The 12,341-nt window shown below is 42.9% G+C and overlaps 3 protein-coding genes across 4 annotated transcripts in view; 1 reads left to right on the forward strand and 2 right to left on the reverse strand.

The window, feature by feature from the left end:
- PIAS4 (protein inhibitor of activated STAT 4) overlaps positions 1–7,846 on the reverse strand; it is a 162,164-nt gene extending 154,318 nt beyond the window's left edge. Inside the window, exon 1 of the mRNA XM_069086832.1 lies at positions 7,843–7,846. The gene's annotated coding sequence lies outside the window, so the exon portion shown is untranslated. The remainder of the gene's footprint in view (positions 1–7,842) is intronic.
- ATCAY (ATCAY kinesin light chain interacting caytaxin) overlaps positions 43–12,341 on the reverse strand; it is a 54,979-nt gene continuing 42,680 nt past the window's right edge. The window contains exons 11-13 of the mRNA XM_069086833.1: positions 6,766–6,798; positions 4,247–4,279; positions 43–1,114 (exon numbers count right to left, since the gene is read on the reverse strand). Of these exons, the coding sequence (XP_068942934.1) occupies positions 1,105–1,114; positions 4,247–4,279; positions 6,766–6,798 (76 nt within the window). The 3' untranslated portion in view covers positions 43–1,104. The remainder of the gene's footprint in view (positions 1,115–4,246; positions 4,280–6,765; positions 6,799–12,341) is intronic.
- Positions 7,450–8,651, forward strand: LOC138160246 (complement C1q tumor necrosis factor-related protein 1-like). Of its 2 annotated transcripts, XM_069086837.1 has the most exons (2): positions 7,450–8,021; positions 8,148–8,651. In XM_069086837.1, exons 1-2 carry the CDS (start codon positions 7,574–7,576, stop codon positions 8,444–8,446), a joined length of 747 nt encoding a protein of 248 aa, XP_068942938.1. In that variant the 5' UTR covers positions 7,450–7,573; the 3' UTR covers positions 8,447–8,651. The 2 variants fall into 2 exon arrangements, with proteins under 2 accessions (XP_068942938.1, XP_068942937.1); XM_069086836.1 differs by having other exon boundaries at positions 7,450–8,651.

Genomic DNA, 12,341 nt, shown 5'->3' on the forward strand with positions numbered 1-12,341 from the left:
TTCCTTCCTTCCTTCCTTCCTTCCTTCCTTCCTTCCTTCCTTCCTTCTTTCCTTCCTTCCATCCTTCCTTCCTTCCTTCCTTCCTTCTTTTTCTCTAGGATAAGCGGGATTGATTGGGCTGGAAGGGATTTTAGGTCATTTAGTGCAATGTTCTCATTTTGATGAGGAAACCAGGGTCAAGAGATTTGAGGTGTCTTGTCCAGGTGACCCGGGCAATAGATCCAGGATGATGATTAGAGCAGAACTCTACATAGGAGCCAAACAACAGCCTCTACTCCCCTCAGGTAAAGTTCTTGGGGAGAGGCTTAGAGAAAAGGTTGTCAGGATCAGGTCACATACAACCTGGGTGGGTCTGGTTCAGCATGGATTCATTGCCTGGGAGCACTGAAAAGTTAAGTGACTTGACCATGGTCATATAGCTAGTATGCGTCAGAGGCAGGACTCAGCCTAGGTCTTACTCCAAAACTATGTTGAGCTGAATCTGTCTGGTTAATTTGGGAGGAGAGATCTATGAAACTCAAGGTGATCTTGTGAGTGGAGCTTGTCAGGGCATAGCCATATCTTGGGGGAAGTATCCATGTCAGAGACTGGTGGGCACTTGGCCAAGTACTGAGAGGAAAGCCAGGGTGTCACTTGGTGCCCAGGGCACTGGCTACATGGTGCTTTAAAAGGAATGGTCATGGACCAAACTATGAGAGGATTTTGATGTGCTGATCTGCCCTTTCACATATCATTTAATATGGGGCTGTAATCAGAATAAGGAGTACAGAGTGAAGGCTACGGAAGATGAAGACAGATCCCTTCTATCGCCACTTCTTTCTTCTCTGCTCACATCCCTTTGAGGGTTGTGGAGTGGGAAAGGAGAGGGGATGGGAGGGTGACCCTGTTTGAGAAAGTGCCAATGCTGGGCTGTTAAAAAAATAAAACATTTTCAAGCAGCTGTAGAGGATGTGAGATGTCGGAGACAGATGGGAGGTGGTGACCTTGGTAGGATGGTATTGAGAATGAGGTGGTGATGAGCTCTGGTGGGCACCAGGAAGGGTGTGTACAGGAAGCTACTGGTAACTGGATTTCTTCTTTGCTTCCATGTCTGGGAGTTTGGATTCATGACATGCTAGAGGAAGAAACATAGGTTTGGTTAATTTTAGAAAGAAAAAAGAAAGCCCGTGATGGATACAAAAGAAGGCATCTTCACTCATCCTTCCCCTTGTCTCCTACTCATTGGTCATGTTTGGGGAGTTGTAATGCTTCATGCTACTTCCAGATTCTTCCTCTATCTAAGCAACTTCTCCTTTGAGACTCATGCTATTCAAATTTATCATCCAAGCATATCCTGGTGGCTATTCTCTATTCAGCCCCAGGACCTGTGGTATACTGGTAAATATTTAACAACGACCTCACCAGAAAAAAAAAATGTCCATATCACATACTTTTAAGTTTAACCTGCATCATTAATATTTCCATGACCACTTTCTTTCTTTTTTTTAAGCAATCGGAGTTAAGTAACTTGCTCAAGGTTACACAGCCAGTTATTTCTGGGTGTGGTGCTGAGTATCTGAGCCTGGATTTGATCCAGGTCATCCCGACACTGGAACCAGTGCTCTTACTCGCTGAGCCACCTGGCCACCCCTAAGCAATTGGGGTTAAGTAACTTGCTCGAGGTTACACGGCCAGGTGTTTCTGGGTGGGTGCTAAGTGTCTGAGCCCGGGATTCGACCTCCAGGTCTTCTCAACACTGGAGTCGGTGCTCTTACTTGCTGTGCTACCTGGCCGCCCCCATGATCACTTTCTTATGTGTAGAAATCAACAAAGCAATAAATCAGGCCCTGATTTGTCGTATTTACTGATTTCCAAGGTATAAATTTAAATGAAATTTATGAAAATTTAGCAATTGGCTCTGAAGTGCTGGTGTGAGCTGACTCCAGCACACCCTTGCCTAGGACGCTTTTCTTTTTTCCCTAATAAGTTCATTGCCTGGCTTACAATCTTTCTCTTCACCCAAACTCCTGCTTTCATACTATAGGACTTCAACATACATATTAACACTCCTTCAATTCTTATGACCCACTCCCCTATTCTACTATAGCCACACACAGAAATAGTCATGCCTTTGGGATCTTGCCATCACCCACCGGTTGTTCTTTTTTCACGTTCAGGAACTTCAAAATTCCTTTCTCTGATCACAATATTTTATCATCTTATCTTTTCCTTTTCCATATGACCCCTGAACCTGTTCTTCATTCTCACTGTAATTGCCAATCTCTCTTCCCTCAGTTCTTTGCTAGGCCATTACTCCTGGACTGGCTATATACTCTCCTCCCTTCCCTATCTTGATTTCTTGGAGATTCAGTTTAAATCTACATTATCTTCCACAATTGAATCCCTTGCCCCTTTGTCCTATCACCAATCATACCTTGTAAATCCCAATTTTGGATTGCTTTTACCATCCACTGACTTATTTTCTATTCATGTACTGCTGAATGGAAGGGGGGGCGGGGAATCATGAAATGATGCTGACCAAGTTCACTACAAATTTATGTTACATTATCTCAGCTGGGCTCTTGCTACAGCAAGGCAATTTTTCTTTTTTTATATCTCTACTCACCATACTATCCCATTCACCATGGCAGCTATTCCAAACCTTTGCAACTTTCCTTAAACCCTCCTCCATACTTCCTCCACTCTTCCCTAACCCTTCCTTTAAGGACCTAGATTCATATTTCGCTGAAAATTTCAGACATTGGCTAAGCGGTTTTTTCTTCTCCCCTCCCCATATCACATCACTCAGATATCTTCCTCCGCTATCTTCTCCTTCACCGCTGTCTGGTGAAGAAGTGATATTTCTCCTTGCCAAGGCCAGTCCCTCTGTATGTACCCTTGATCCCATCCCCTACTGTCCTTTTCTCCTCTCTTGCAGATTGCCTCTCCCCACTATTATCCCCTTTCTCTCTCAAAGCTTCAAAATTTCCCTGTCTACCAGCTCTTTTATACATACTCTTGCATCTCTCTTTCAAAAACAGTTGCTTGATTAGATTATTCTCACTAACTGTCATTCAAACTCTCTGTGGTTTTCTGCTGAGCTCCTCTAGAAAGTCATTCACACTACTTGCCTCTACTTCCTTTCCTCTTGCTTGCTAGTAAACCCTGGTTTAAGCTGCTATCTCCAAAGTTATTAATGGTTTTTAAGTTGCCACCTAATGGCCTTTTCTCAGTCCTCACCCTTCTTCTCTCTGTACCCTTCAACACTGTCGATCACCATCTCCTCCTGAGCAGTCTTCCCTCTCTAAGATTGTTCCTACTTGGTTCTCTTCCTACCTTTCTGACCTCTCAGTCTCCTTTGCTGGATCTTCATGCAGGTCACACTAATTGTGGTTGTCTGCCAAGGCTCTGCCCTAGGCCAACTTCTCTTCTCCCTCTACACTATCTTGCCTCTATTTCCAATGACTGTCTCAATGCCTTTGTAGTGTATAGCATTTAGTATGGTGCCTGTCACACAGCAAGTGCTTACTACGTGCTCGCTGACTGATAGATTTACAGCATCCCCGACAAGAGATCACCCAGCCTCCACTTAAAGACCTCAATGATGGGGAACTCACTACAACCTGAGGCAACCCATTCCACTTTGGGACAGTTCTCATTGTTAGGAAGTTTTTCATTATTTCTGCCTTAAACCTGTCCCTCTAAACTATCTTGAAATGTCTCCTGGTTCTGTTGTCTGGGGTCAAGTAAAGGCCAGTCCTTAAGATACTTGAAGAGTGGCCCCTCGAAGTCTTCTCTCCTCCAGGCTAAATGTCCTCAGTTCGATCCTTAGTTTAGGGCTATGGGCTATATAAATGCTAGTTATTACTATTATTACTGTTATAATTGTTGTTGTTATCTGGGTGTCCCTGGGTATTCACTCAACCTCTAGCAGTCACTTTCCTTAATTGTAAAAATGAGAGATTGGACTAGAATAGTATTTAAATAGCATTTTATGATTTGCAGAGCACTATCTCGTTTGATCCTTACAACAATCTTGGGAGATAGGTACTATTATTCTGCCCATTTTACATTTGAGGAAACTGAGGCAAACAGAGGTTAAGTGACTTGCCAAAGGTCATACAGCTAGTAAGTGTCTAAGGCTGGATTTGAACTCAGGTCTTTCTGACTTCAGGTCCAGAGTCAACTAGCTTGAAGGTCCCTTCTAGCTCTGATATTCTATGAATCTCTGAAATAAAGAACTCAACACCGAGTTTTGTTCACGAACCTTGTTTCTTGATCTTCTGTGACCACTGAAGACCTGTTGAGGAGGCAAAGGAAATGACAGTGAGGTGAGCACTTTGCATATTACCACTTCTTCAATACAATAAAGATCTGAGATTTCCAGATAGGCCCTCCCCTCTGGCTCTCCACCAACCAAGGCACCATCCCTCTAATGTCTTTGTAGACAACTCTCCTTTACCTGTGGTTGACAAAGTCTATCAGCTAGTGACCATCCCTATGGCCAGGAATGTCTCCAAACCTAGTAAGGAGGGAGGGTCCTTTTGGAGGCAGGCACATTACCCTTGGTTGGGCTGATACTTACAGCCCCCCACACAAAGTAGCAAGGCCAGACTGTGCCCCACTGGCATAGCCTGGTAGAACCCAGGGTCCTCTCCATGCCCTAACACATGAGGAGAAAGATGGTCAGGATGCGAGATGCCTAACAAATTCTGGGTTTCAACTCCACAAAAGGTTACTCAGCACCTACTCTGTGTATAATTCTTACTAAGACCGCTACATGTGTGGGGTGCTGCGGATACAAAAGGCAAAATGAAGCAACTTCTGTTCTCAAGGAATTTACATTTTACTGGTGGGGAAGGGGATTCACCATAGATACAGACAAGTAAATATAAGATCATTTGAGGATGGGGCAATCAAGGTAGTCTTCCTATCAGAGGAGATGTCTGAGTTGAGCCCTGAAGGGAGAGAAGAATTCTGAGAGGCAACAAGTTTCATTTCAGGCATAGAAAAGGCTGATTGGGCAAATGTTTGGAGGTGGGGGCTAGAATGGCCAGTTTGGATGGAATGGAATGTGTATGAAGGAAGCAATATAAAATAAGACTGAAAAGGTAGTTAGGAGTATAGAAGGCTTTAAATGCTAGGCTGAGGAGCTTGCATTTTATTCTAGAGGCAATCAGGAGCCACTGAAGGTTTTTGAGTAGAGTAGTGACATGCTCAGACTCATACCTTAGGAAGAGTCCTTCGGCAAATGTGTGGAGGAAGGATTGAAAGACTGGTGGCAGGGAGATTAATGATTGATGAGATGATAAAGGGTTTTTGGAGTCACTGAAGGGAATACAAGCTCAAGTATATCCTATCATTCTCAAAAGGCTTTAGGTACAAGTTCACCAAAGAATCCCTCCTAGTTAAGCTGAGAGGGACCGCGGATCTTTTTTTTAGCCACACCATCTGGTCCCACTAGTGATGAGCACAGGGGTTTGACTTGCTCTGCTACCAACCTTGGCCAATTTGTCCTGCTTTGGCAGCCTAGTGGTCTCCTACTCTGGGGTGGGGCTCACAATATTGGTGTGGGACTTAGTGTAGATGCCCAGTTGGCTTATCCCTGTAACACACAGAACTCTTGAGCACAAGTGATCCATTAGCCTCAGCCTCCCTTGTAGCAGGCCTCATAGGTATTCACCATCATACCTGGTCACCTGGGAATTTTCTTGAGAGTTTGTCAAGCAAGGAGGAAGTTTTGCAAAAATTTAGTGGATGTGCAACTTTTCTGGACTAAGCCCATTATATTTAGTTTTAGAAAATCATAAATCTCAGAGTGGCAAAAGACCTCAGGGTCCATTGGATCCAACCCATGCCTAGACAAGCATCCCCTTTACAACTTAGTTTTCCTTTTTTAAATGTTAATTTTATCGATATTTTTTGTATTTAAATCATCTTAATTTCTGAATATTTCCTTCTCTTCTCTCCTGCCCTTCTACTTTAACAAAGAATAAAAAAGAAAGAGCGAAAAGGCAGAAAAATTAACCAACACACCACCTGAGTTTGGAAGGATATGCAATGTTCCACACTCATAGGCCCCTAGCTCTGCATTCAAGGGAGGGAGGTGCATTTTCTCTGGGGTCAAGTTTGGTCATGATAATCATACAATATTCAGTAACATTTTGGGAGAAAGTACAAGATTAATTTTTAATAATCTGTTATGTGTAGCTATAGAGTTACTACCATGCCCTACTGTTCCTCTCCATCCCTTCCCTTGAGGGATCTTACTCTGTGCTGACCTTCTAGATTGTAAAGGCATTCGTCATCAAGGTGTGATGGAAAGAAACTAGGACTGAGGAAGACAAGATTTAGAATTGCAAGGGCATCCTTGTACATCCTTAGACATCCTATAGTCCAGCTGACTAATTTTAAAGCTGGGGAAACTGAGGCCTAGAGAAGGGAAGTGACTTGTCTAAGGTCATGTAGTGGATGAATTATAGAGTTGGCATTTGAACAAATGTCTTCTGACCCTAAATTCATAGTGCTATCTGTTATGCCATGCTGTTTCTTGTGACTTTGAGTCACAAGACCTAGTTCTGCCATTTGTTAGCTGTGTGACCTCTGGCATTTAGGGTTATGATTGAACTATCACAAACCTCAGTTTCCTCATCTGTAAAATGGGGACAATCATCTGTGCCTGGCTTACTTCACTGGGCATGTTGGGAAGAAAGTGATTTTTAAACCTCGAAGTGCCATAGAAAAGAACTATTTACTGTTATCAGATATCACACCACAATTATTTACCTTTCCTCCACCGTCTCTGGCTTTTCTTCTGACCTGTAAGGAACCAAGCACATCTGTGATCCCAGGGACTCAGAGATTCAGGGTATTAAAATGGCCTTAGAGGGAATCTAGACTGTGAATTGAATAGGAACCCCTCTCCTCTGATAGACATACATCTCCAACATGTGGTGATGACCTTCCTCCTGAAGGTCTCCACTTGTCATATCTCCCAGTGCCATAGGTCACCCAGGCCCACCTCAGCCCCTCCCAAGGGTATTTTCCTCTCAAAACAGAAACCAAGAATTCCTACTCCCATAATCACTGGACAAAATTGCATCTTACAACTGTTCATCACGGACCACTCTTTACATGTAGATAGTGTGTTTGGGATACAATTGATCAGGTCACAGGCTACCCCCAGGCACAGTCTCTCTGGCCTCTGTTCCTCTTAGAGTGTGCTCCAAAGTACCGTGGCTTCTCAAGTTCTCATGAGCATTCATACTCACTCTTAGGTCAGACCCTATGCTCTCCTCCCAAGTCTCAAATGCACATTCATGGATCCCAAGTTCCTTATGCATACTTGCTTGCTCCCATTCTCTCATTGCCTAAACCCACATGTACACCCATAACACTTTTTCCACGTTCTGGAAAACCTGAGTTTATTGAGTAGATGTGTGTGTGTGTGTTCCTTGGCAAATCTTCCAATCCCCAGGAGATGCTCTAAAAGATCAAGCCTCTGCTGAGGCAACAAGACAGTTGCTGGTGGAAAGGCAGATGAGATAGAAAAAATCCTGAACCTGGGGAAGTTTAACAGCAAGAGCAAAGAAAAATGATTGGTTCCTACAAATTGGGATTCATTTTTGGATCCTGCCTGCTACTGACTCTTATCTGGTGTGAAACATCATTGGGCAGGGCATCACAGAAGCAGCAACTTCAGAAGGACCAGGAGGAGACTCAGGAAGAGGTTAAGGTAGAGGACCTGCCACCACCATTGCTGGAACACACAAAAAAGATTGAATATCACCATGAAAAGAACAACCCCAGCCTGGAAGAACAGTCGTCTGACTCCAAGTGTTTCCGCTGTTGTGACTCTGGCAACCCCATGTACCAGCCAATGCCAATGCCTCAGATCAATATCACTATCTTAAAAGGTGAAAAGGGTGACAGAGGAGAGCGAGGCCTCCAAGGGAAATTTGGCAAAACAGGCTCAATAGGTGCCAGGGGCCATGTTGGACCAAAGGGACAGAAGGGCACAATGGGAGCTCCTGGGGATCGATGTAAGAACCACTATGCTGCCTTCTCAGTGGGATGGAAGAAGCCCTTGCACAGCAATGATTACTACCAGACATTGATTTTTGACATGGAATTTGTCAACCTCTACAGTCACTTCAACATGTTCACAGGTAAATTCTACTGCTATGTGCCGGGCATCTACTTCTTCAGCCTCAATGTGCACACTTGGAACCAGAAGGAGACTTATCTCCACATCATGAAGAATGATGCTGAAGTGGTGATACTGTATGCTCAGGTGAGCGACCGAAGCATTATGCAGAGCCAGAGCCTGATGTTGGAGCTTCAGGAGCAGGATGAGGTGTGGGTACGGCTCTTCAAGGGGGAACAGGAGAATGCCATCTTCAGTGATGAGTTTGACACCTACATCACTTTTAGCGGGTATCTGATCAAACACAATGCTGAGCCATAAGTCAGCTCTTCAGCCTCTTTCCCAGTGCCAGAGGCTAACTACAGTCTTTTATCTTTCCATGGCCAGCACCTTCTCCCCTTGCTATCCAAGCACCAGGCTGAATCCCTTCTGAAATGCCACTCTCCTCTGGGACTGCTACTTACACTCCATCTACATTCCACGGGATTCTTATTAAATGAAAAATGCTGTCTATTAAAAAAAATAAGTAGCTCTGAATTCATCTGAATGTACATGCTCAGCTATCCAGATCTGTCCATCCTTTCAAACTGTTGACTAAGCTAAGCTTCTGGAATTTCCTAATCCTGTCAAAAATGGCAGTGAGGTCTGTGTGTCATTAGTCAGTCTATCTCAGTTCTTGTTACCACTTCCATTTATAAACCCTCATGTCAGGATTCTAAGGTGAGACCACAGGGGAAGACTTTGCTCTTGTCTCTTTTCTGGAAGTCAGTATACCTTCCTGTCCCTAGTCTTGTTGCATCACTGGCTGTATCTCAGCGGTCACTTTCATCACTTTCAGTCTCCTGGGATGTAACTCATCCAGTCCTGGTGACTTGAACTCGCTGAGGGCAGCACAGGCAGGCGTAGAGCCTGGGTGGTACACACTGATACACGAATGGCTTCGGAGGGCAGCTGGACTCTATCTCTTCATTGATCTTGGATTTCGATTCTCTAGTAACATTTTTATTTCATTATTTTCAGCCTTAAATCATTGCCTTTGGCAGAGAAAACGGAAGTTAATGAACAAATCAATTTATATTTGTAAAGTACTTAGCATGGTGTCTGGCACATTGTAGGTACTTAGTAAATGCTTATTCCCTAAATAAGCATTGAATGGTTCTCTCCTCTTTCTTATTTATTCTTTCAGTCCAAGTGATTCTATCCTTTCTTTGATCTTCTTCTTGGTCCTAACAAAACTAAAAACAGTAACAACAACAACAACAAAAACTGAAACACTGTTTTTTTTTGTCCTTAGAGGAGTCTCATAATCTCTAGCAATATTTTCAAGGTTCCTTTTGACAAGGTTTCTTATTTGTCCCCATGTAAATAATTAGAAGCAATTAGTAGTCATCTGGTTTAGCAAGTCTTGGGAGGCCCTTCAATCACATGCAAGATACATGCTGACCTTCTTATTTCTTCATGTAAGGTCACCAAACAGGAGCTTCAGTACCACTGCTCATCTTTTCTTCCTCTGCCTCTCTTTCCTGGTACCACTTGTGGATTCACAGCAAGATTCCTTAGCATTGGGGCAGAGCCAAGATGGCAGAGTAAAAGTAAGGACTTGCTTGAGCTCTCCCCCAAACCCTTCCAAATACCTGTAAAAATAACTCTAAGTAAATTCTAGAGCTACAGAACCCACAAAACTACAGAGTGAAACAAATCTCTAGTCCAAGATAGCCTGGAAGGTTGACAGGAAGGGTCTATTGCACCGGGCTGGGAGCATAGCACAGTCCAGCAGACTGTGCTGGCATAGATGGAGCCAGAGCAGACCTCAGGCGACTGAATCACTGGCAGCTGTGGCAGTTTACAGACTTCTCAACCAACAAATGCCAAAGACAATGTAGAAGGTCAATGGGAAAAGTCTGTGGGACCTGGGTGAGACAGGAATGTGGTCCAGTCCCAGCCCCAGGGTGGTGGAGGCAGCAGCAGCAGCAGTAACAATGGTTGCTTCTGGAGCTCTTGGCCAACACATGGTGGGGGATCAAGTGGCTGATCAGAGGGGGATTTCAAGGATCTCTTTGTTGGTCCTGAGGCAGGATTTCTCTTGCTTTGCCCTACTTGGATCTAGGTTGCAGTCCTGGGTGGGAGTCCTGGGGTGAGGAGGAGCGCTGGCATGGTAAGAGCTTGTGGTAGTGGAGATGGAGAGGAAATCCTCCTCACAGTTCCAAAGCAGAAAAGAGTGCTTGTGGTCACTCACAGACCAGAGTTCAGGCCAGGAGAGGACTAAACACTTCTTTGAACATATCTCCTTAGAAGAGCTAAAAATTTACAGGTCCCTAGAAGTATCTCTGAAATCAGCTGCACAAAGCCCCTGAAGCCTGGCACAGTACACCCACCCCCACCCCCACCCCACTGGAAGCAGATTCCTACCTTGACAAAGAATTAGGAAGTCAAGTATTTGGCTGGGAAAACGAGCAAACAGTGTAAAAAAAACCTCAGACTGTATAATCTTACTTCAGTGACAAAGAAGATCAAAACATACAACCAGAAGAAAACAACAGTCAAAGTTCCTACATCAAAAGTCTCCAAGAAAAATATGAATTGGTTGCAGGCCATGGTAGAGTTCAAAAAGGATTTTGAAAATCAAGTAAGAGAAATAGAGGAAAAATTGGGAAGAGAAATGAAAGTGATGCAAGAAAATAATGAAAAACAAGTTAAGAGCTTGCTAGAGGAGACTCCAAAAATACTGAACAAAAACCCTAAAAAATAGACTAACCCAAATGGTAAAAGAGGTCTAAAAATCCTATGAGGAGAATGTCTTAAAAAGCAAAATTGGTCAAATGGAAAAGGCAGTCCAAAAGCTCACTGAAGAAAAAAATTCATTTTTTTTTTGGAGGGGGGAAAGCTAGGCAATTGGGGTTAAGCGACTTGCCCAAGGTCACACAGCTAGTAAGTGTGTCAATTGTTTGAGACTGGATTTATACACACTCAATTGGGTATCTTACCCTGCAGGAAAATAGGGGGGAAGGGGATAAGAGGGGGGATGATAGAAGGGAGGGCAGATTGGGGGAGAGGGTAGTTAGAAGCGTTTGCTTTTTTTTGCTTTTGAAAAGGGATAGGGTCAAAGGAGAAAATAGAATAAGTGAGGAGAAGGATAGGATGGAGGGAAATATAGTTAATCTTTCACAATATACCTACTATGGAAATATTTTGCCTAACTACATATGTATAACCTATATTGAATTGTTTATCTTCCCAATGGGGGTGGGTGAGGAGAGAAGAAGGGGAAAAATCTGTAACTCAAAGTTTTAAAAACAAATGTGTATTAAAAAAATTGTGGGATTTTCTTTTACATGAAACTGGGAAATAAGATATACAGGCACCAGGTTATAGAAATTCATCTTGCCTTACTAGAAGGTTGGGGGTGGGATGGGGGAGGATATGAGAGAACAGATTGGGGAAAGGGGTATTCAGTAGGCTAGCTATTTTGGGGTGGGGGTAGGGGAAAGACAGGAAGAAAAATTTGTAACTCAGAATCTTGTGGAAATAAATGTTGAAACTAAAAATAAATAAATAAATTGAAAAAAAAAAGAAATTATCAAGGAAAACTGCCCTGATATTCTAGAACCAGAGGGAAAAATAGAAATTGAAAGAACTCATTGATCACCTCTTGAAAGAGATCCCAAAAGGAAAACTACTAGGAATATTGTAGCCAAATTCCAGAGTTTCGAGGTCAAGGAGAAAATATTGCATGCAGCCATGAAGAAACAAATTGAGTATTAAATTGTTTTACATGCAACTGGGAAATAAGATATACAGACAAGGGGATATAGAAATCTATCTTGCCCTACAAGAAAGTAACTCAATAAATAGTCCAGATAACTCAATTAAACCATCAGAATAACAAAAGATCTAGCAGCTTCTACATTAAGGGATTGGAATATGATATTCTGGAAGTCAAAGGAGCTAGGATTAAAATCAAGAATCACCTATCCAGCAAAACTGAGTATAATACTTCAGAAAAAAAATGGAAATTCAATGAAGTAGAAGACTTTCATGCATTCTTGATAAAAAGACCAGAGCTGAATAGAAAATCTGACTTTCAAATACAAGAATCAAGAAAAGCATGAAAAGGTAAACAGGAAAGAGAAATCATAAGGAACTTATTAAAATTGAACTGTTTACATTTCTACATGGAAAGATGATATTTGTAATTCATAAGACCTTTCTCAATGTT

This window comes from Petaurus breviceps, unplaced genomic scaffold, assembly GCF_028583685.1.
Source record: "Petaurus breviceps papuanus isolate PSGF00001 unplaced genomic scaffold, PetGlider_PUasm1.0 180, whole genome shotgun sequence".
Classification (NCBI taxonomy): domain Eukaryota; kingdom Metazoa; phylum Chordata; class Mammalia; order Diprotodontia; family Petauridae; genus Petaurus; species Petaurus breviceps.

Bases quoted from the DNA above. Each gene is read 5' to 3' on its own strand.
- LOC138160246 (XM_069086836.1), top strand. From the start codon at position 7,574: ATGATTGGTTCCTACAAATTGGGATTCATTTTTGGATCCTGCCTGCTA.